The sequence below is a fragment of the Podarcis filfolensis genome (assembly GCF_964270895.1).
Source record: "Podarcis filfolensis genome assembly, chromosome: 7".
NCBI classification, from domain to species: domain Eukaryota; kingdom Metazoa; phylum Chordata; class Lepidosauria; order Squamata; family Lacertidae; genus Podarcis; species Podarcis filfolensis.
Window position 1 is genome coordinate 72,910,293 of NC_139603.1, and position 20,155 is coordinate 72,930,447.

General features: G+C 40.1%; 1 protein-coding gene across 5 annotated transcripts in view; it reads right to left on the reverse strand.

Annotated features, from left to right (window-relative positions):
* The window catches only part of CSMD3 (CUB and Sushi multiple domains 3), a 584,373-nt gene that overhangs the window by 69,098 nt on the left and 495,120 nt on the right, over positions 1-20,155 (reverse strand). For all 5 annotated transcript variants that reach the window (XM_083621789.1, XM_083621788.1, XM_083621791.1 and 2 more), the window contains 8 exons: positions 19,342-19,422; positions 16,680-16,793; positions 14,402-14,590; positions 13,967-14,113; positions 10,917-11,105; positions 6,622-6,807; positions 5,395-5,589; positions 4,771-4,944 (listed from right to left, as the gene is read on the reverse strand). In XM_083621789.1, coding sequence (XP_083477915.1) covers positions 4,771-4,944; positions 5,395-5,589; positions 6,622-6,807; positions 10,917-11,105; positions 13,967-14,113; positions 14,402-14,590; positions 16,680-16,793; positions 19,342-19,422 — 1,275 coding nt within the window. The remainder of the gene's footprint in view (positions 1-4,770; positions 4,945-5,394; positions 5,590-6,621; positions 6,808-10,916; positions 11,106-13,966; positions 14,114-14,401; positions 14,591-16,679; positions 16,794-19,341; positions 19,423-20,155) is intronic.

Below are 20,155 nucleotides of genomic sequence, written 5' to 3' on the forward strand. Positions count from 1 at the left end.
TAGCGGGTCTGTTTAGTTGGATACCATCTTATTTGTCCAGATATAATGGATATATTTATTTTGCTGAAATAATGTTTACAAAGTTCTAAATAGAAGTTCAAGACCACCTGGGGGAGGATTAAATTCCCGCTCCGCCCCCTCAGAGCACAGTGCAGGTGTTAATTGATAAATCAACCACACAATGCCAAATGATGGTTGGCTTTATTTAAATGCATACCTTGTATAATAATCACCTGTCATTTTGTGAAGTGAATACATTCTGTACATTCTTATATGAAAAAAGTGGGTTCCATAGAAATTTATTTCTGTGCAAATTTGGGAGTGTTACCTGCTGTACAAAACCAAAGCTCGTTAATGCTATTTCAGAGAGTTCCCAATTATACAGACTCAATCCGCCCTGAAGCATCAAAACACACACACACACACTTGTAGACTGTATATAGTTGAAAAATGCCATTCTCCTCATAATTAAACAGATGTGCAGTGGTAAGTCAACTAAATTTTACCCAGAGTAGACCCACTTAAATTAATGACTATGATTAAGTTAGGTCCATTCATTTCAATAGGCCCATTGAATAAAACTTAGTTGCATATCACACATAAAAATGAATGGTGATGGAGGTAAATATTCTCCATCTGAAGACAGTAATATATGAACTGTGGAAGTGTGAAGGGATGCATTGCTGAAAGGGAAGGGATATTGTGAGGGCTCTCATTTATAGTCATTTCCATCACCAAGGAAACCACTCTTTTTTTGTCTGCACATCTTGGAGAATGGCTGTCTCGTTATGCCATGAAAAAGGAGGTGCACAAGGGCTTCAAACAATGGCAATAGTGCTATTATTACAAATAATTGGTGACTGTTTACTGCATAGCCATTCCAGCATGGCTTGTTTAATTCCCCTTCAGTTTCAATGAGTTGGAGTAGATTCCCCCCTCCCTTTCCCTTTTTTGCTTCTAAAATGTCTGTGATGAAAAGAATTTCAAGAGTGCCTATTTGACACTGTCAAGAATGCCAGAACACCTGCCACTGTAAAAACCTTGCTGCACGCTATACATTTTACGGCTCTTTTTGTTGTTAATGGTCTTATGGTGCTTCCATTTTAAACAATTTCAGTGCTCTGGGCCAGATGAAGGAGAGGGAGCAAAAGCATTCTCTTTTCCAAAGTTCGAAACCAATCTATCTGGCCATTTGGGAAGAAGAAAAAAAGTTATTCAACTACGGTTCAGTTTAAAATATAATCACTCTTGATCATTTCTTTGTAGGACAGTAACTTTTTCCATGCTCCTTTACTTCACAATGATTCCCCCCCCCCAGCTCTTACATTATGTTTCTGACTAAGTCCCCCTTCCCAATATTTCAGAGAAAAGAACAAATTGCTTCATTCAGTATTATCAAAACAAAATATATGAATTAACTTTTTCTTTTTCTTTTGGCTATTTTGTTACAAACATGCCACTTCTGATAACACACAACATTCTGGAATGGGACCAATATGCCACTATATTCCTTCTGTTTAATCCATAATCAAGATTCCTTTCTATTAACTGATTTTTGGGGTAATAAACATGTCAGGTTGCTTAACAGCACTTAAGGGACAGTCCTAAACAAAGATCCCTCAAGATGAGTGAGTTAGGAAATGGTGGAAATCCAGCACAGCTTGCTGGATCCCAACTCAAGTCCCCAATTAAGTTCTTCCAAAGATGTCAGTCTAGCTTGCTCATTCCAGGCTCAGCTGGATGAGCCAAGGGCAGCATAATTCCCCCAAAAGGGGAATAACTGACATGGGGGTTGGATGCTAACTGTGTTGGTGAAAGCTTTCATCTTTGGCTGCAAAATGTACTGCATGGTAAATTTTCTGTCTCAATAAAGTAATTCACGAGAACCACCTAGGCTAGTCTGTTGCAGCATCCCAAATCAGATGACATTCTCTGGGCCACCAAAGCCAAAAATAGTAATAATAATAATAATAATAATAATAATAATAATAATAATAATAATGTATTATTTATACCCCGCCCATCTGGCTGGGTTTCCCCAGCCATTCTGGGTGGCTTCCAACAGAATATTAAAATACAGTAATCTATTAAACATTCAAAGCTTTCCTAAACAGGGCTACCTTCAGATGTCTTCTAAAAATCTGGTGGTTGTTTTTCTCTTTGACATCTGGTGGGAGGGCGTTTCACAGGGCGGGTGCCACTACCAAGAAGGCCTTCTGCCTGGTTCCCTGTAACTTGGCTTCTCGCAGGGAGGGAACTGCCAGAAGGCCCTCAGCACTGGACCTCAGTGTCCGGGCAGAACAATGGGGGGTGGAGACGCTCACTATGCTACACTAAATATGTTATCATTTAAGGTAAATGACTATATGCTGTTTTGCATAATTTTATTGTTATACGAACATGTCTTCATTCTGTTGTCATGGGTCCATGCTGAAATGGATCTGCAATAAACAGTTCTCCTGACTGATATTTTATGGAGAAACACAGTTAAGCATCATCATCATGCTGAAGGCACCTTGCTCCCAAACACCCAATGACCGCTCTCAGTGGCTTTGGGTAGATATTAAATAGCACTGGAAACAAAATAGTGCCCTGTGGCACCCTACTGCACAACCGTGGCTTGAGAAGCACTCTCTCAATGCAACTCGATGCACTCGGTCCTGTAGGTAGGACAAGGACTATTGTAGCACAGTGCCCCCCAATTCCCACTGCACAAAGCCGGTCCAGGAAAATGCCATGGCCAATGGTATTGAAAGCTACAGAGAGACTGAGAAGGAGTGGAAAGGTCATACTCCCCTTGTCTCACTGTCTGTAAAGGTCATTCACCAGGGTGACTCAAGCTGACTCAGTCCTATGGCCAGGCCTGGATTCAGATTGGAATGGGTCTAAATAACCCATGTCATTCAATAATGTTTGCAGTTGCCCCACCTCAACTCTCTCCACCATCTTCCCCGATTGATTCCAGTCCAAAGGGTCCATGGATGGTTCTTTAGGACTCATCACTCTTTCACTCTTTCACGGCAGCAGGGACCACCTCTTTATGCAATGAAGTGTTAACCACACTCTGGACCCAACCAATCAACTCCCCTCTGCTAGATTTTATAAGCCAGGAGGGCTGCATATTAGCCACCATTTCTTTAATTTATTTAACGCCTACTAACTGTTAATATTTCCATGTTTTATTTCTAATCTCTAGGTTTTCCATGGGGAAAAGTACAAAAATGGTACATTAAACGATAAATTGGAAATGCCACCTCCCTTGGCAAGCTTCTGTATCTTTTAAATGTCAAATAATTTGATTTGAGAGCTATGAGAAAGCAACAATCCAAGCTTTTTTACAAGTTTGTATTCCTTTATTTTTATCCTTTCAGGCTAATGATTCCCCAGGAAGCGGAAACATTCAGTTCTGCACAGGCATCAAACAACTGTGACCTTATAGTGAGCAAGCCGGTAATTGTTTATGGTAAAAGTTCAGGAGAATTGGATTCTGCTCATGTAGTGGTTTCTTGCAGTTCTTAGTTTCTAATTGGTTTCCTTTACCATTTCTTTTAAGGTCTAAGGGGAAATAAATATAACTAGTTGTCAAGCAGTCAGAGCCTCGCTTATTTCCCTATGACAAAGAATTCCCTTGGCAAGACAAAGAGGAGTAGTTAAGCTGTCCTCCATGGAACATCTGTTAAAACAATAGCCCTTTAACAATGTTCAGAATGTGGGAGGACTGGACACAATCTCCATTCTCTACTGACCCACTCCTGCTATTTTTCACAAGTTGATTTTTTCTGTGTACACAGGCCCCATATACTGTTTGTACTTGCGTAGACTCCAGGTACTTGTTAACACCTGGAGACTGGCAGTAGGGATGCTTGAAAAAAACTCATGCCCTTCCCCAGTTCCAGTATGAGCTGACCTGATTCCTCCTGGGTTAATGTGCAAAGCAGAAGGCAGTTAACGTCCAGCTTTTGCACTGCTCTGAATTTTGTGTTACATTTTGGGGAGTTAGGAACTGCCAGATTGGTTTTTAAAACATATATTTTGAGACAAAATATCTTTAGAGATGTATGGAATGTATGAAAATACATTCAAAATACATATTAGTGTGTGTGTGTGTGTGTGTGTGTGTGTGTGTGTATTTAAATACACATTTTGATGGAGGTTCCCACTTTAAACATTTCAGGTTACTGTTGTAATGGGATGAAACATATTTATCAACAAACACATGCAAAAGTGATATGGATGGACCCTAGTTGGAGATGTAGCAGTGTTCCTGTGTCAACACTTCAGATCTGCACACATGTAGAAAGCTAATCTCTGCCAAATACTTTTAGCTCAAGTGGCTCTGGCATTTTGTTTTTGGAAGGCTAACCATGGAAAAAAGGTGGAACCACAGAACCATTACTAAATTACTAGTATAAATAAAAATGAAAACATACAGGTTGGGGCGGAAGGCTGAGCAAAGGAAGAATGAACATTACCCCTGCAGGTTGAAATCCTAAAAGTAAAGTTATATTACCATGTGCCATTTCATTGCATTGCCTTGCACTCTGCCATTGTGATGATAAATGATAATGGAACTATAATGGCAACTTCAAAATGCTATCACTGCCTTAAACTCAATTGGAAAGGATATTTCAGTAAGGAAAGTTTCTCTTGAATGCAACAGAAATAAATTTGTTGACAGGAAATGGATGCTCAAGTCAGCACATGTGGTCACATGACCACACAGTAGGGCTGTAAATTTACAATTGGCACAAAGGGAAACTAATTCCTTACCTAAGCATCTTGTTTCCGTTCCACTCCATAGTCCGGAAGAGAGACATTCCCTTACAGCTGAGCCCACCAACATGAATCCTAAGTCACAAGTGAAGATAGCTGTTGAGCCATAGGTGATCTGAGTTCCAATCTTATTCCCATTTGGAGGTATAGGAAGCTCGCCGCAGGAAATAACTTTAAAAGTTAAAAGAAGGAGAAATATGTTGCACACACAAAATCCACATGTAAACATTCAGTGCTCGTTTTTCAGTGAAGGTGATTAAAATGCTATATCTTAGGGTGAATGCAGAGTGATAAATGACTGCAAAATAACAAACCCAAAACATTATATTACAAAACATACTATCAAAAAATTGTTAAATAATACTAATGTCATAGAATAAATTAATGACTTTTACGGCTGTTTTATAAATAGTTACCAAAAAAACCCCCCTCACTTTAATTTCATTCCTTGCTTTCTGAAATGTATGAAGCTGCCCCTGAATGTGATTAGTATAAGTCAGCATGAATATGAGTTGTTTCAGATGCAGACCTATCTTCTGAGTAGGCCATCATGATGGACTTGTCTGCAGAAATACTGAGAATTTAATAGGTTTGGGCCGGACAATTTTGGCCGGTACTCACTTTGGCAGTACGGTCTCTCATTCCTCCAACTCCAAGTTCCATTGGGAAGACATTCAATGGATTCTGGTCCCAATCCATGATATCCTGGATCACAGCTGAAAACAACTTTTGTTTTGTACTCATAGTGAGAACCATTCACTATACGCCACCTTCCATGTTCCAAGGTGAAAGAATTGATGCTTGGGCATGTAACAACTAGAGAGAGGAGGGAGGAAAATTTGTCTTGAAGTCCAATGAGTAAATTTGTGAATATGAAGTTATATACATTTACATCATCATCATCATGTCCCATTCATCTGGCCAGGTTGCCCCAGCCAATTTAAACAGCTGCACAATAATCTACAGGCTAATTTGGGGAGTCAAGCTATATTCATTTTATGAATATGAATACCCTGTATTTCATTTTTTTTCCTCCTTAGATCTGGAGGGTGAGTATTATTTTACTGCTCAAACAAATTATTTAATGGATAGTGTATCACAGTTTTAAAGCACTTCCAGATTACGGGCATTCTCCCCCAACCCCCTCAGTCATCTTCAACTTTCGCTGACACAATGAGAATTCCTGCTTTCATTCCCCCTCTAGCAAAACTACCCCTGCTCCAGAAATGGATCATGTTATGGTTTACAAAAGTCATTTCCCTTGATATTATCATTTGGTTGCATGGGGGAGAGGGGAAACTCAAACTCTCAGCTTAGTAACAAAACTTTACAATCACAATACTATCTTACTTTTATAGTGTGTTTATCCTGAGTAAGTGCTATGCAAGATTTAAAATAACAACAAAGCTCTGCAGATCAAGATATATTTGCAAATAACCAGTGATTCACTTACAGCTATTTAAAAAACTGAGGTCCATGAGTCAATTCTTTTAACTCAACACAACATATCCTTCCTCCCTTGTGTTACTCCATACATGCCTTTAGGGAGATGTCCAACACTTGGAGAATTTCACAGCTTTTGATGCTCTTTCATGAACCTATGCCTGCAACTATGATCTAAATAACCCCATAATGTTTACCAAACCTTTCTGTTGCTCTGCTATTTTCATTAACCAAGTAGTTTCTTTGCTTCTTCTAGTTTGCATTCTAATCCCAAAGGTAGATGCACTGGTTGTGGAATTATTGGACAGCTTTGGGCTAGCAACTGTTCACTTGAAAATGAAAGCTGATGACAACAAAAATAGCAAAAGAAATTCAGCTGGAAAAGTACATCTAGATTGCCCTTACCTACGCAACGAGGTGTTTTATTATGGTTGCTCCACGTGCCATCTGGCTGACATGCTGCTGTAGTAAGTTCCTTGGATGATAGCCTGTACCCATCATTGCAAAAATAAGTAACCCGTGTGCCTACCAAATAATCTGTAGTTAATATCCCACCATTCACTGGGGCTTTGGGAATGCCACAAGAGATAGCTGCAGGTTTGAAACAAACACAATATCATCATACTGCCTTGTCTTAATCTGCTTATCATATCTTTGAAGTTCAGAAACATATATGTTTATGTATCTATGTATATAGAGAGAGAGAAAGGAAGGAAGGAAGGATTAGGAAAACATATAAAATATTATCAAGGAAGATTTACTTTAAATCCCTTCTTAGGCTGGAACACAGCAAGCACCAGCACTCTCACATGCTCTTTGCAATCGCTCATTCATTCCAGATGGTCTCCACTGTTTCAGTATTCAACTGTACAATGTATAGAACTACTGTATTCAGGTCTTGTTTGCTGGCTTCCTATTGGCAACTGGTTGGCCACTCTGAGAACAGGATGCTGGACTAGATGAGCCTTTGACCTGACCCAACAGGGCTTTTCTACTATTTTTTTATGTTCTTACTTGACCTTTCACAGGTTAACCATCAAGAATAAGTACCAATGACCTGGGGGTTAACATGACCGCTAAGAACTTAAATTTATTTAAAGATAATTAGGAAAAATGTTGGTCAGAAGTGAAAAAGGATCTAGAAATATGGTCAAATTTGAAGCTTTCCTTGCTAGGCTGTATTGCTGCTATAAAGATGAATGTATTGCCAAGAATGTTGTTTTTGTTTCAATCATTGCAAATTTTGGACAAAATGGACTGCTTCAAGAAGTGGCAGAGAGATATTTCTAGATTTGTCTGGCAGGGCAAGAAGCCCAGAATAAAATTTAAAATATTAACCGATGCAAAGGAAAGAGGTGGATTTGCCCTGCCAGACCTTAAACTTTATTATGAATCAGCAGCATTTTGCTGGCTGAAAGAATGGCTGCTTCTTGAGAACACAGACATTTTGGATTTAGAAGGTTTCAATAACGTTTTTGGGTGGCATGCATATCTGTGGTATGACAAGGTTAAAGCACATAAAGCATTTAAAAACCATATTGTCAGGAAAGCATTGTTTAATGTCTGGATAAGATATAAAGACTTACTTGAAAATAAAACCCCAAGGTGGCTATCACCGATGGAAGCGAAGGCTCAGAAAAAGCTCAATATGGAGGCCAAATGGCCGAAATATTGGGAGATTTTGGAACAAGAAGGAGAAAAACTGAAATTGCAGAGTTTTGAGAAACTTAAAGATAAAGTGCGAGATTGGCTTCATTATTATCAAATAAGGGAGGCTTACAATTTGGACAAGAAAATTGGCTTCCAGGTGGAAAAATCAAAATTGGAAACAGAACTGTTAGATCCCAAAACTAAGATACTATCAAGAATGTATAACTTGCTGTTGAAATGGAATACTCAGGATGAAACGGTAAAATCTGCTATGATAAAATGGGCACAAGATGTTGGACATAACATTATGTTTGCTGACTGGGAACAGTTGTGGACCACAGGTATGAAATTTACGGCATGTAATGCCTTAAGAGAGAATATTATGAAAATGATATACAGGTGGTACATGACACCAGCCAAGCTTGCAAAAATCTATCATTTGCCCGACAATAAATGTTGGAAATGTAAAGAAAATGAAGGTACATTCTTTCATCTTTGGTGGACGTGCCCAAGGATTAAGGCTTTCTGGGAGATGATTTATAATGAAATGAAAAAGGTATTTAAATATACCTTCCTGAAGAAACCAGAGGCCTTTCTCCTGGGCATGGTCGGCCAATTGGTGTTAAAGAAGGATAGAACTTTCTTTATGTATGCTACAACAGCAGCAAGAATACTTATTGCAAAGTATTGGAAGACACAAGATCTACCCACCCTGGAAGAATGGCAGATGAAGGTGATAGACTATATGGAATTGGCGGAAATGACTGGCAGAATTCAAGACCAGGGAGAAGAGTCGGTGGAAGAAGATTGGAAGAAATTCAAAGACTATTTACAGAAACATTGCAAAATTAATGAATGTTAAAATGATGTCGGAATGAAATTAAGTGGTTTTAGCAGCAATGTTAAAAAGGAGTATGTAAAAATGGATTGTTAACAGGTGAAAATGTAAAGCTATAATATATTAAGATAAAGAATTAAGATAAAAACAAAGAGGGAAAGGATTTGCTGAAGTAACCATTTGAACTGGAATACAAAAAAGGGAGGTGTGAGGAGGTCAGGGAAATAAGTGAATGAAAGGCAAGATATGGAAAGATGGATTTATTTTTAACTGTTTTTATTTTTTCTGTATTTTGTACTTTTTGTCTCTTTTTTCTATTTCTATTTCTTTTTTACTTTTGTAACTCTTTTTGAAACTTTAATAAATATCATTTTTTTAAAAAAAGAATAAGTCCCAATGAATACAGTAGACTTACTTCAAAGTAAATAGGATCAAAGCAAATTAACTCATGCACATATCTTGACTGTTGCGGCAATGGCCCTAAACTGCCATTCCAGACTAACAGGTGTATCTTAACTGAACACTGTTGATGGGGCAAAGGCTTCTTGTGCACCTGAAAGCAGCAGGTGACCTTAGGGGGATGGAGGGCAGGGCACATGACACACATCTCTATCATCCAAAATAGATGATTGGCTAGGAGACCTCCAGAGGAACAGTCTGAGCAGCTGCCACTGCTGTCCCCGTCTGCTACCTAAAGCAGCCGCCTCACACTGCAAAACAGTAGGAGCAGCCCAGATCATAGTGATAGTCATTACCTTCACTATTATCCTCACCATCATTGAGATACAGTGTGGTGAACTGGTTAGACCAGGCACGTCCAAAGTCTGTTTTAGGGGCTTAATCCAGCCCGCCAGTCGGTTTAATCCAGCCCCCACAGGCAATTCCTCCCCATGGTTCTAAAAAAAGGTCAACAACTTTGGTCGGCCCGCATGCTGCATGTTCACTTCATAAAATCTGGCCTTCTTTGAAAAAGTTTTGGACACCCCTAGGTTAGATTCGTCAAACACTGTATTTCAGCGTAACCTACCTCACAGGGATCTTGTGAGGATAAAATGGGAAGGGGAAGAACCATCATGTTTTGGGGGGAAATATGGGATGTAAATGTAACAGCAGCAGCAGAAACAACAACAACTAAATCAAAGTAGCAGCAGTGGCTCTAATGGAGGCAGAAATAGTATATCAAAGGCTCTTCTGCGCTTCGACCTTTTGCACACAGTTTACTTTTGCTTGTTCTAATAAAGCCACTGTACCTTTTCTTTCCTCCAATAACCACATCACCTCCTATTTCCTTCCCTGGCTATCCTAGCAAACTAATATTTGCCAGATATTGTTTCCCTCTAGATATTTTTTCCATAAATATGAACTGATGCAGTAGACTACATGGAACAATGCAAACTGAAGGCTGAGGTCGGTGCGTTTGGGACATTCTTCTGCCTCTATTTTACGGTTCTAAATTTTTCACAGGCCCATCAATTGAATGTAGACCAGATAAAAATGATTTGATAACGCTGAAAGGAAAAGAAAGGGATTGTTCTGGTTTGGATAAAGATAATGCAATGAAGGAAATTCTGACTTGTAGAGACTATTGTGACACAGGATTTGCCTAGGGGGGAAAAAAAACTATTAATAAAAAAGGCAAACCACAGTAAAATATTTTTGGGCTAAATTGAGTATATATATTACAGCTTAAGCATGGTGTCGGTTCTATACATTTTGGCACCATTACAAGTGCTACGGCCTGCCTGAGAACCCACAAACCTGGGGAAATCCTACTTGGGAAACTTCACAGATATTCCACTCCACTTTCTAGCTCTTGATTCCCTGAATTTAAGGGCACTTATGTGGGGGCTATTCCACACATATCATTTAAGTGACAACTGCATGTGTTCCAATGACTGAATTGGCACCCCTGGTGCTGAAAAAGTGCACACTTTACCCTAACGTGTGCAATTCAATGCAGACTGCCGGCTATGCATATTATATTGCTTTACTGTCGAATGTTTTGCTTCATGCCACTTAGTTAATTGCATGATGCCCTGGAGCTTGTCATGAATAATGGCTCAAAGATTCCCTAGCTTAAATAAGTCAAATAAAAATGGAGTTTTTTGCATTAACTGGAGTTAGCAGCACTACTGGTGCACTAGAGCATCCATGGATATTTGGAATGGAATCAAAGCGTGCAAATCCAATTCTATAAGGAAAAGGTGATTACCTTGACATGCCGGGACAGGTGCATCCCATGCATGATATCCATTGGGAGATTTCCTGCACAAAGCGTTGCTTTTTCCAACGAGGCGGAATCCTCGGTCGCAAGCCCAGCGAACCACACTGTTCAGCTGCCCACCTGTCTGGCTAACAATGAACCCATGAGGAGGTGACTCTGGGGTGCTGCAGTAAAGGGCTTTGGAAACAAAAGAAAGAAGCAATCAGTGCATGGATTCCCCCCCCCCCACATATCACCTTATTTAACAGTAGGCATTTTCCTGTGGGTATTGCAAACTTTGTAGCCTTGACCCCTTTAGCAACAGTGGTGAAGACCCAAAGAAAAGGGGACATAATATGGCTGTATTCTGACACTGACCACATTGTCCCTGCTTGCTGTTGCCACCTCCACTTTGGGGAGGGGGCAACAGCAAGCATGGACAAAAAGGGCTTCATAGTACTTTGAAAATGGGGCAGCCTGGTTGTCACCTATATGCCCCAGTGGGAAAAGTAGTGAAGGTCTGGCCTTAGGCCAATGATAACTGATGGTTGTTTCACCTGTTTACACTTGGCTTTTGGCTTGAGAAAAAACTAAACAAACATTTAGGTAAGGAAGATGGATCTCTGGGTTTAATAGATAAGCAGAATTGACAATCAACATATCCAAACTCACAATCCCTTGCAAAATATCTGTATTGCATATTTTTAAATAGGGTATAGACGACTTCACCAGTTAGGGTTCTGAAGAAGTGTGCATGCACACGAAAGCTCATACCAAGAACTAACTTAGTTGGTCTTTAAGGTGCTACTGGAAGGAAATTTTTTTTTTTTTTGTTTTCACCAGTTAGGACATACATTATGATTCTTTTTCCTATGTACAAACCTTGTTTATTAATCTTATTTCTTCCCATCTGATCACATTTGCATGTGTTAATTACAAATGTAATCTACTTAGATTGTGTCAACATCCAAGTTCAAATTTTTATCTGAAGTTTCTGCATAATGTAATTGATACTTGTTTTAACATGTATCTAGGGTAATTAATATGGGTAGGAAGATCATGAAAGATGGCATCTGCAGCATGAAAAGAATATGGATACACCAGGCATGAGGTAGAGGACAGGGAGAACTTTGACACACTGAACAGATGGAAATGACTATTACTTTATTTTTTTCTGTTCAAGAGAATTTCTGGTTCAAGACGGGTCTTGCATAGTGTACACCCCCCCCATGCACCCTCCCCACACTTCTGTTTGAAATACTGTTGTCTGCTTCTTTGATATCTTTTTTCAGAAGCAAATTAGGTTTGTATTCTTTAAAAAGATCATTGAGGATAGTCCAGTCTGTAACTCTTGTCTGCAAATTAACTCATTGAACACCTCTAAGATTAGCTCTCTAGCAATGAATATCAGTATTTTGTGCTTTCTTTCTTTTCTCTAGCATGACTTAGGTGAGATACACACACACACACACACACACACACAGACACACACACACACACACACACACACTTTTATTATTGTTTTGTCTTGGGTTCCAGAAGTTGTCCTGTCCAGGGAGTTTCCTGACTTTCCAGCTCACATGGTTAATTATCTGTCAGGGAACTGCCATCGGAACTAGAAGAGGAGGCGAGGCCCCACAACGATGCTGGAGAGGGGCCAAGCAGGGAGAGAGGCAAGTCTCCTGTTGGGGAAGAAAATCAGCGCTACACCAGGGATAGAGGGGGGCCAATGGGGGAAGCAGAGAGCAGGCTCTGGGACTCTTCACTGGACACCAGCGGGGAGAGCACAGGTCCTCCGCTACCCACGCCCTCCCTGCGCAGAAGACTTCCGCGCAGGGAGAGTAGGAGGAGACTGGGCGTCAAACAACTTTTATGTTGGAAAAGGTTTAAGAAACGCCCACTGACGGATTCTACCAGCGACTGAACAGCCACGGAGTGGATGGCTGTCCAGCGAGAAATGGTTTAACCAGCCAACCTAGCCCAGAGCGGCGGCTATTTACGCACAAGCAACCCCTAAAGCCATTACATTATCAAAAGGCAATTAATTGGCTAAAGGGCACTAAAGAAGCTGGAGAGAAGCTTTTCTGACCATAGGATTAGGTCAGGCTTCCTCAACCTCGGCCCTCCAGATGTTTTGAGACTACAAGTCCCATCATCCCTGACCACTGGTCCTGCTAGCTAGGGATCATGGGAGTTGTAGGCCAAAAACATCCGGAGGACCGAGATTGAGGAAGCCTGGATTAGGTAAACCCTCCTACAATTATATATCTCTTAGATATGCAGAATACTAGGATTTTTTAAAAAAATACATTGGGGCAGTAATGTCAAAACCCTCAACCCAATCATCAAACTAAGACTCTGTCCTTGTTTGGTCTGCAAACATACTGCCCCACAAAAAAGGAAACAAAAGAAAAGATGACACAAACATTTGGATAATGTGATACTAAATTGTCATTCTTTTTTTTTTTTGGCTCAGTCACAACTTCACCAAATGTGTACAGAAGCATGCCTTTTGCATCTCTTCTAAAAATTGTCCCCACTACACATACCTGAAACAATTGGTCTAGTTCAGTCATGAAGATGTCACCTAAACCTTTTCTAAAGTGAAACTGAAAGCAAATTTGTGGGTTTCTCATCAGCTAAGCCTAGTGTTATAGAATGTCCATGTTGATTAGACTTGCTACCAACAGAACAGATCTTGCAGATGGTCCAGAATATCTAGAATATCCTCCATGGTCCATTTGCCCCATTTGTACACACAGATCAATGTCCAACTGGGATGTCCTTTTTGAGCAAAATACTTTTGCACATGCAAATGGGATTTCTCCTTCCTCTTCTATCCATGTGCCAGCACAATGTGCTCCAGGGGGTTGGGAAACCCTGTGGAGCAGATTGGGGGGAATGTGATGTGGGACAGGATAGAGAAGGAAGGGAAAATTCCATTACAGCATGATGCTGGCTGGATCTTTCCAACGCTGACTATGACAGCTGAAAGTTGAGCTTGCTGGTGTATTTGAAAGGTAGAAAAGATAGAAAAGAGAAAGATTTGATTGACTTACCTATATATCGTATCCTGAAACCTTTTTTGTTTGTGCCATGGTCTGCAGACCACCGGAGAAAAACTTCATGGCCACTGCTAGTTATGTTTAGAGATGAGGAATAATCACCACTTAGGGAGATTAGTAACGGACTGTGGCTATTTGATCCTTGATGATGTTGGAAGAGGTAGCAAGGCAGAGAGAAGAAAAGAAAGAAAACTAAAATTAGAGATATACTAAAAGAGATTCCTAAACAAGTAGTAAGTAAATTAATGCAATACATTGTAGCCATATCATTAATGGCATATATAGGGAATTTTTAATAACAGGGTGCAATCTAAAATGAAAAGCAACAATAACACTGAAACCGCATGCATGATAAAATACACAACTTAAAAGTTACTGGCTAAAAACAATGTATACTAAATCATCCGAGGTTGTATGTCCTATAGTTACCATCAAACACCTCAAGTATATCAAATTCCTTTTCTGTCTGGAAGAATTCAAAGTAAAGGCTGATATTATAACCCTTTTCCACTGTAATGGTCCATGCACACATCTGGAGGTTTGGATAGCTATCTGGGTAGCCAGGGCTCAGTATCACTCCGGTTGAATCCAGACGCAATTCATTTGCAGGACAAAGAACTGCAAAAGAGAGGAATTGCTATAAATGTTTAGATAGCTGGGAAACTGCATGACAGAAGTCTTATTTTTTCTACATTTTAAATGTGTGCATCAATAATTTCATTTCTATTAACATAGAACAGATAAAAATCAGTACAGGTTTTTAAATTTTAAGAATAATGTTTTATAGTTTTTGCATTTGTTCTCCTCTCCCCTTTGTTAAGTGACCCAAATGTTCCTTTTCTGGTAAAAACATTTATGAATTAAATAATGAAAGATGCCAAGCTTTTCCTTACAGTTGCCTCTCTGACAAAGGGGTATTGGATCCAGGGGGCTCTGTCCAACCCTTGCCTCATATTGCCTCAGTTTGGGGCCTAACAATGGTTCCTGCGTGTTAACAAACTGTCAGCAGGAAGTGCAATTTAAGCAGCAATCAATTTTTCCCCTCATTCCTAGTGGGTATTTTTCGGATCTCTGGTCCCTAGCATGGTGGGAGGGTAACCCCCCCCCTTCCTATCACCACCAGTGGGGAACTTGAAAGCAAACACTTTACACCAGCACTGGAGTAGAGTCTATGGTCCTTGAGAGACATTTGGGACCATTTAAGCTTAATTAACTCATTTGGTTTCTTTTCATTCTTCTTGTTCCTCCGCTGGCTTTCTGCAATGTGAAGGAACTGTGTTCCTCTGATTCTGTATTAGAGAAAAATTACATTGCTTCTGTTCCAGGCTATCACTTTAATCATTTGTTTCTGCTTTCTACAGACGCCAATTAACTGAAATTTGTGTGTGTGTGTTTGTGTGTGCAGGCAAATAACCATTGACCCAGGAGCAGAGTGTTTATGCTACAACATGACTTCCACTAATTTAAAATGCCATGGGAGTTTCATTGGCATTATAAGAGTTTGAGCAGCTGCAACTGCTTGATGGGTTATTTACCAAGGTAGCCAACAGAATTGCCCATAGGAAGCCAATACAGAAGGCCTTTCTGAACAGACTTTTCCTTCTGAATGGTGTTTACTGGAGGGTTAGATGGATTCTGTTCAGGGTGAAAGGGGTCCTGTGGCAGTAGGTAATCAATTTATGTCCCTTATCTGATATTTTATTTATTTATTTATTTCAAAACATTTATAGGCTGCTGAATCAGAAGAATCTCTAAAGGGTGTATGTTACCAATTGTACACATGTATAATATGACTGGAACAACATACGTTGCCAGTATATTCTGCTCCGAATGCACAGAGGTTATGAATCTTTCTTGCCACTACAGTTTAGTGCAGTGGCAGGAGTTCCATTTTTCTGTATTAACACTTACCTCCCACCAGTACGCACCCTAGACATGGTGGTTAAGATTTGGACCGACCTAACAAGTCTTATAGAGCAGATAAATGTGAAAAGCCCAGCTGCTCAAATCCTATTATGCGGGGACTTTAATGCCTGCATCGGGGATGGCTCAGAAAGAAGACTAACGCCACGAGGGATAGATCTGGATGACAGTTTCCCCTTTACTTGCACTTCTGTGGACAAGAAAGTTAACCCTCAAGGACTGAAACTTCTAGAATAGGTAGATATTTAATTTGGCACATTTTACTAGAGAATCCTCTGCTATTCTATTTTATGCAACAATCTTAGTAGTTGTGACCATGGTTTAGACTGTATGTGTGGTGCCTGATGATTTTTATGGTTATTGCTGTTTTTCCTTTTGTTATTTTTCTGAATGATGCCATGACCTATGGCTAGTGCAATAAAAGTCTATGATGATGATGATGAATGCACAGAGGATCGAGGTAGGTGAGTTGCAGAGAACCTGGATAAATGAGGATCGGCGTAGCTAAGAAACTGAAGTAGAAATCAGAAAATTCCTGATTTCAGTTTCACCTCTGCCATGAAGTCACTTTGCCTTTGGGAAGCCGACTTCCTCTCAGTCTCAGCTCCCCCTTCACTCATTTGCAACATGGCAACAGAAATACAGGATTGCCGAAAGAGTAGCAACCAGTGCCCTTTGAGCACTCTAAAGTTCAATGTGTCTGTTAGAAGGAAATCTCTGAAACCTCTGAAAACATATCACAATATGCAAACACATCTAAACAAAAGATATCGAAGCAGAAAACCTTGGCAAGCAGGTGGTGCTCCATCCATCTGTAGCCTCTCTCCCAGTCTACATGTCAGAATCTCATTACCAACTAATGTAAAGCCTGGTAGACACTGGTACCTTATTATGTCCCCTATTTGATAAAAAAAGGAGAAAGCTGTGGTTAAACAACAATTAATGGGGACTTTTGGCACTGATAGTCACACTGAGTAATGAAGTACCTTTCCCAACATATATAGTTTGCAAATGACCACTGGCGCAAATAGCTTTGATTAGACACAGGAAATGTTGTGGCAAATGAGCAGACACATTTATCATTTCTTGCCAGCTCTACTATTAGTATGACTCACACATTTGGATGCTTATTACTCTGTGAAGCAATGCAGCAGAATGGTGGAGTTTTAAAAGCTTTGCATTTTTTTTTTAGTAGTAATTAAGAGGAAGCCATCAAGTACCCTTATTCCCGCTGTCTCTCCTCAGACATAATATACATTGTAGTTAGTACATGGCTTTTTGAAATTAAAACTGCAAAGGAAAAGATTCAAAAACAACTTTTGAAAAAACTTAACTATTATTTTTAACACTCTAGAGTCAGCACCCAATCGGTTTCATAACATTGTATTATTCATACTTGTTTATTTGTTAAATGGATTTCTAACCTGACAATGACTTCACAAGGTGGTTTACAAAACAAAACTAAAAAGGTTCAAAACACATGAAACATCATAAGTACAAGCCAATAAATAGAACAGATTTCAGTGACAAGTGCCAATCAATTTTAAAAGGACCAGTCAATATCTCCGTGTGGCACTTTAATTTACCTTCACCATCCCCAGAAAAGACACAATGCTGAATAGTCAGATATGTAGGCTCAGCACTTGCAGTTGGATGGGTTTTTTTTAAAAAAAATGGTTTTTACAGCAGGTGATCATCCAGCTGAACAAGCAAACAGGTCTTAAAGATAAAAGGGTCTTGTCCATTCAGCCAGGTAATTGGCTGCAGTAAAGCCTCTCCAATTGCATCTGGCTGCATGCACCTTTCTCACAGATCTGCACATCTTGCTGTCTAGGATTGCAGCCAAACCCTGCTGGCCAGATGATTAGTGCCACAGAGTACAGAAGGCTTTACACCATAGTCAACTGAAAAGTCTCAGTGGGACCGTACCATTTCCCAGATTGTGCTAAGAAGTGTCACTATCTTGGAAATAGGGATACATATTGACATAGCTGTCAAGTGTCCCTTATTTGAAGGGACAGTCCCTTATTCCAGCGCCATGTCCCGCTGCTGTCCCTTATTGATGGATGTCCCTTAAATGTCCCTTAAATTTCAAAGGAAGCAGCTCCTCTCCCTCCCTCCCTCCCTGCCGGCCAGGGAGGAGGGAGGCTCCAAATGTGTTGCTTGGCTGTGTTGCTCACCCAATAAGAAGTCTAAGAACGACTGGGGGGTGGAGCCTGCATGCCTTGTGTGTGCTAGTTAATGCAAGCTGGGGGGGGGGGTTGAATGCTGGACGTCATTTTGTTGCACGTGCTGCTGCAAACTTTGCAGTGCAAAGCCAGGCCGGGGAGCCATCTTAAGCTGAGGCTTCATAGGCCTTGTGGTGCATGTGATTCAGATTCTATTCAGTTGAACCTCTGGTTACAAAGTTGGTTGGACAGTGTTCTCAAAGCTACCAGCATGAGTTTGACCAGACTGCAGGGGGACAGGAAGACTGGAGTGCCTGGAACAGGTGAGGCTGCAGGTCCCTTATTTTGGCTTCTGGTCCCTTATTTTCAAGGCTGCTGGTCCCTTATTTTCAAATCTGTAAGTTGACAGCTATGCATATTGAATACATGTGGATTGGCCACAAAACCACCGGGATTTGGCTGTTGGAGAATTGCTAATAGTCTGGGAAAATCTGGACGTATGGCAACCCATGTCAGAAATGTAGATGTTGGTAAATTTCCTTAAAAATAGCTCACAACTTCCTTCTCTTTTTTTGAGATTTCCAACAACTTTGGCCAAAAACTTCATGCTTCTTTAAATTTTGCAAAAAAAAGTTCAACAACTCTCCTATGAAATATGGCAACCCTGGCAAACAAGAATTGCTTCTGCCATATGCTGGAGTGAGTGTCCCTCTGTCACCTGGGTTCTCCACAGATGTAAGTGGGATTTCTGTTATTCCCTCTCTGTAGTACCTGGGGCTACCTTCCACTGTTCTGAAGGGCACCCAGCCATCTTGGGCAGTTCTGTGAAGACACAGAAGGCTGCTAGCAGAGGGAAAGCAAGCTTTAACTATTTCTGTACCTACCTATGGGAACAGCTAGATCCAATGCCATGGAGATAATTCTTGTTTTCATATTTAGATAATACAACGGCAACAGAATCCAGAAAATGGGCTTTCGCTGATCATGATCTCCTTATATTTTAATCGTCACCTTCCACCAAACTGCTGCTAGAAATCATAAGCCTATGTAGTTGCACCTTCCAGTTGTCTGAACCTCTGATTATCTAGATATTTTACAAATTCTCAAGGGTCTTTAGTTCAGTTAAATTGTAGGCTGTTCTAGCGTGCAAAGCCAGTGAAATTTTTACGTTTGCCCATACTGATACAGAGCTTAAACACCACAGTGCTTGTCTGTGCACATTCAGCAGTTTTCTTTATGGGAGGAAATATATGTTATTTATGCTTAGATTGACTTTACCTATTTCAAATTCATCATCCTCAGTCAGAATTTCAGCATTCGGTATAGCAGGTGGAGGCTGGCACACTCGAAGCTGATATGCTATGAAATGCATAAGACACAATGATTAATTTGTTGCTCTGTTTCATAGGATAGCAACTTTTATAGCCTTCTCTTGAAAGTATCAACATCTAAAAGCAAACTACCCTGATTCAACAGGACTTGGAATGTTAAGAAGATGCCTTACATTCATTCCCAATGGGGATTGTCCAATTATCACATATGTTGGGGAACCTGGTGAAGTCAATACTACAAGTTTGTGGGCAAAAAAGAAGAAGAAGAAAAAAGAATACTGTACCAACTCCTTTGCTCACTTTGAATAACAATCTTATAAATGACTATGACATAACCATACAGCTTCCTCTAATGTCCAACTGATCAGAAGAAAATTTGATATAACACTACCCCTTGTTGTAACACTCAATGCAAACATCAGCCCCTAGAAACAGTTCCTAACTTGTGGTAGCATTACTTTTGGCATGTATTCAAGCACTCTTTGAGGATATTCAAGAAACCTTATGGTGGACTTGCTTCTTTTCTGCCCTTCGGACATTTCTTTCATCCCACCAAATCTGAGAGAGTGTCTTGTTTTTCCAGCAGCATCCCTGTTGAGATAAGGCACCCCCTATCTGCACTGTCTCAAAAAATTGAAGACTTGATGAAAAGGTCTCTGCCTTAGGTGTTCATTTTGTACTGTGGATCTCTAGTTGGTTTTTGTTTTTAAAATGGTTTTTTTAAAGCCATTTTAAGCTGTTTTTATTGTATGTTTGTAAAT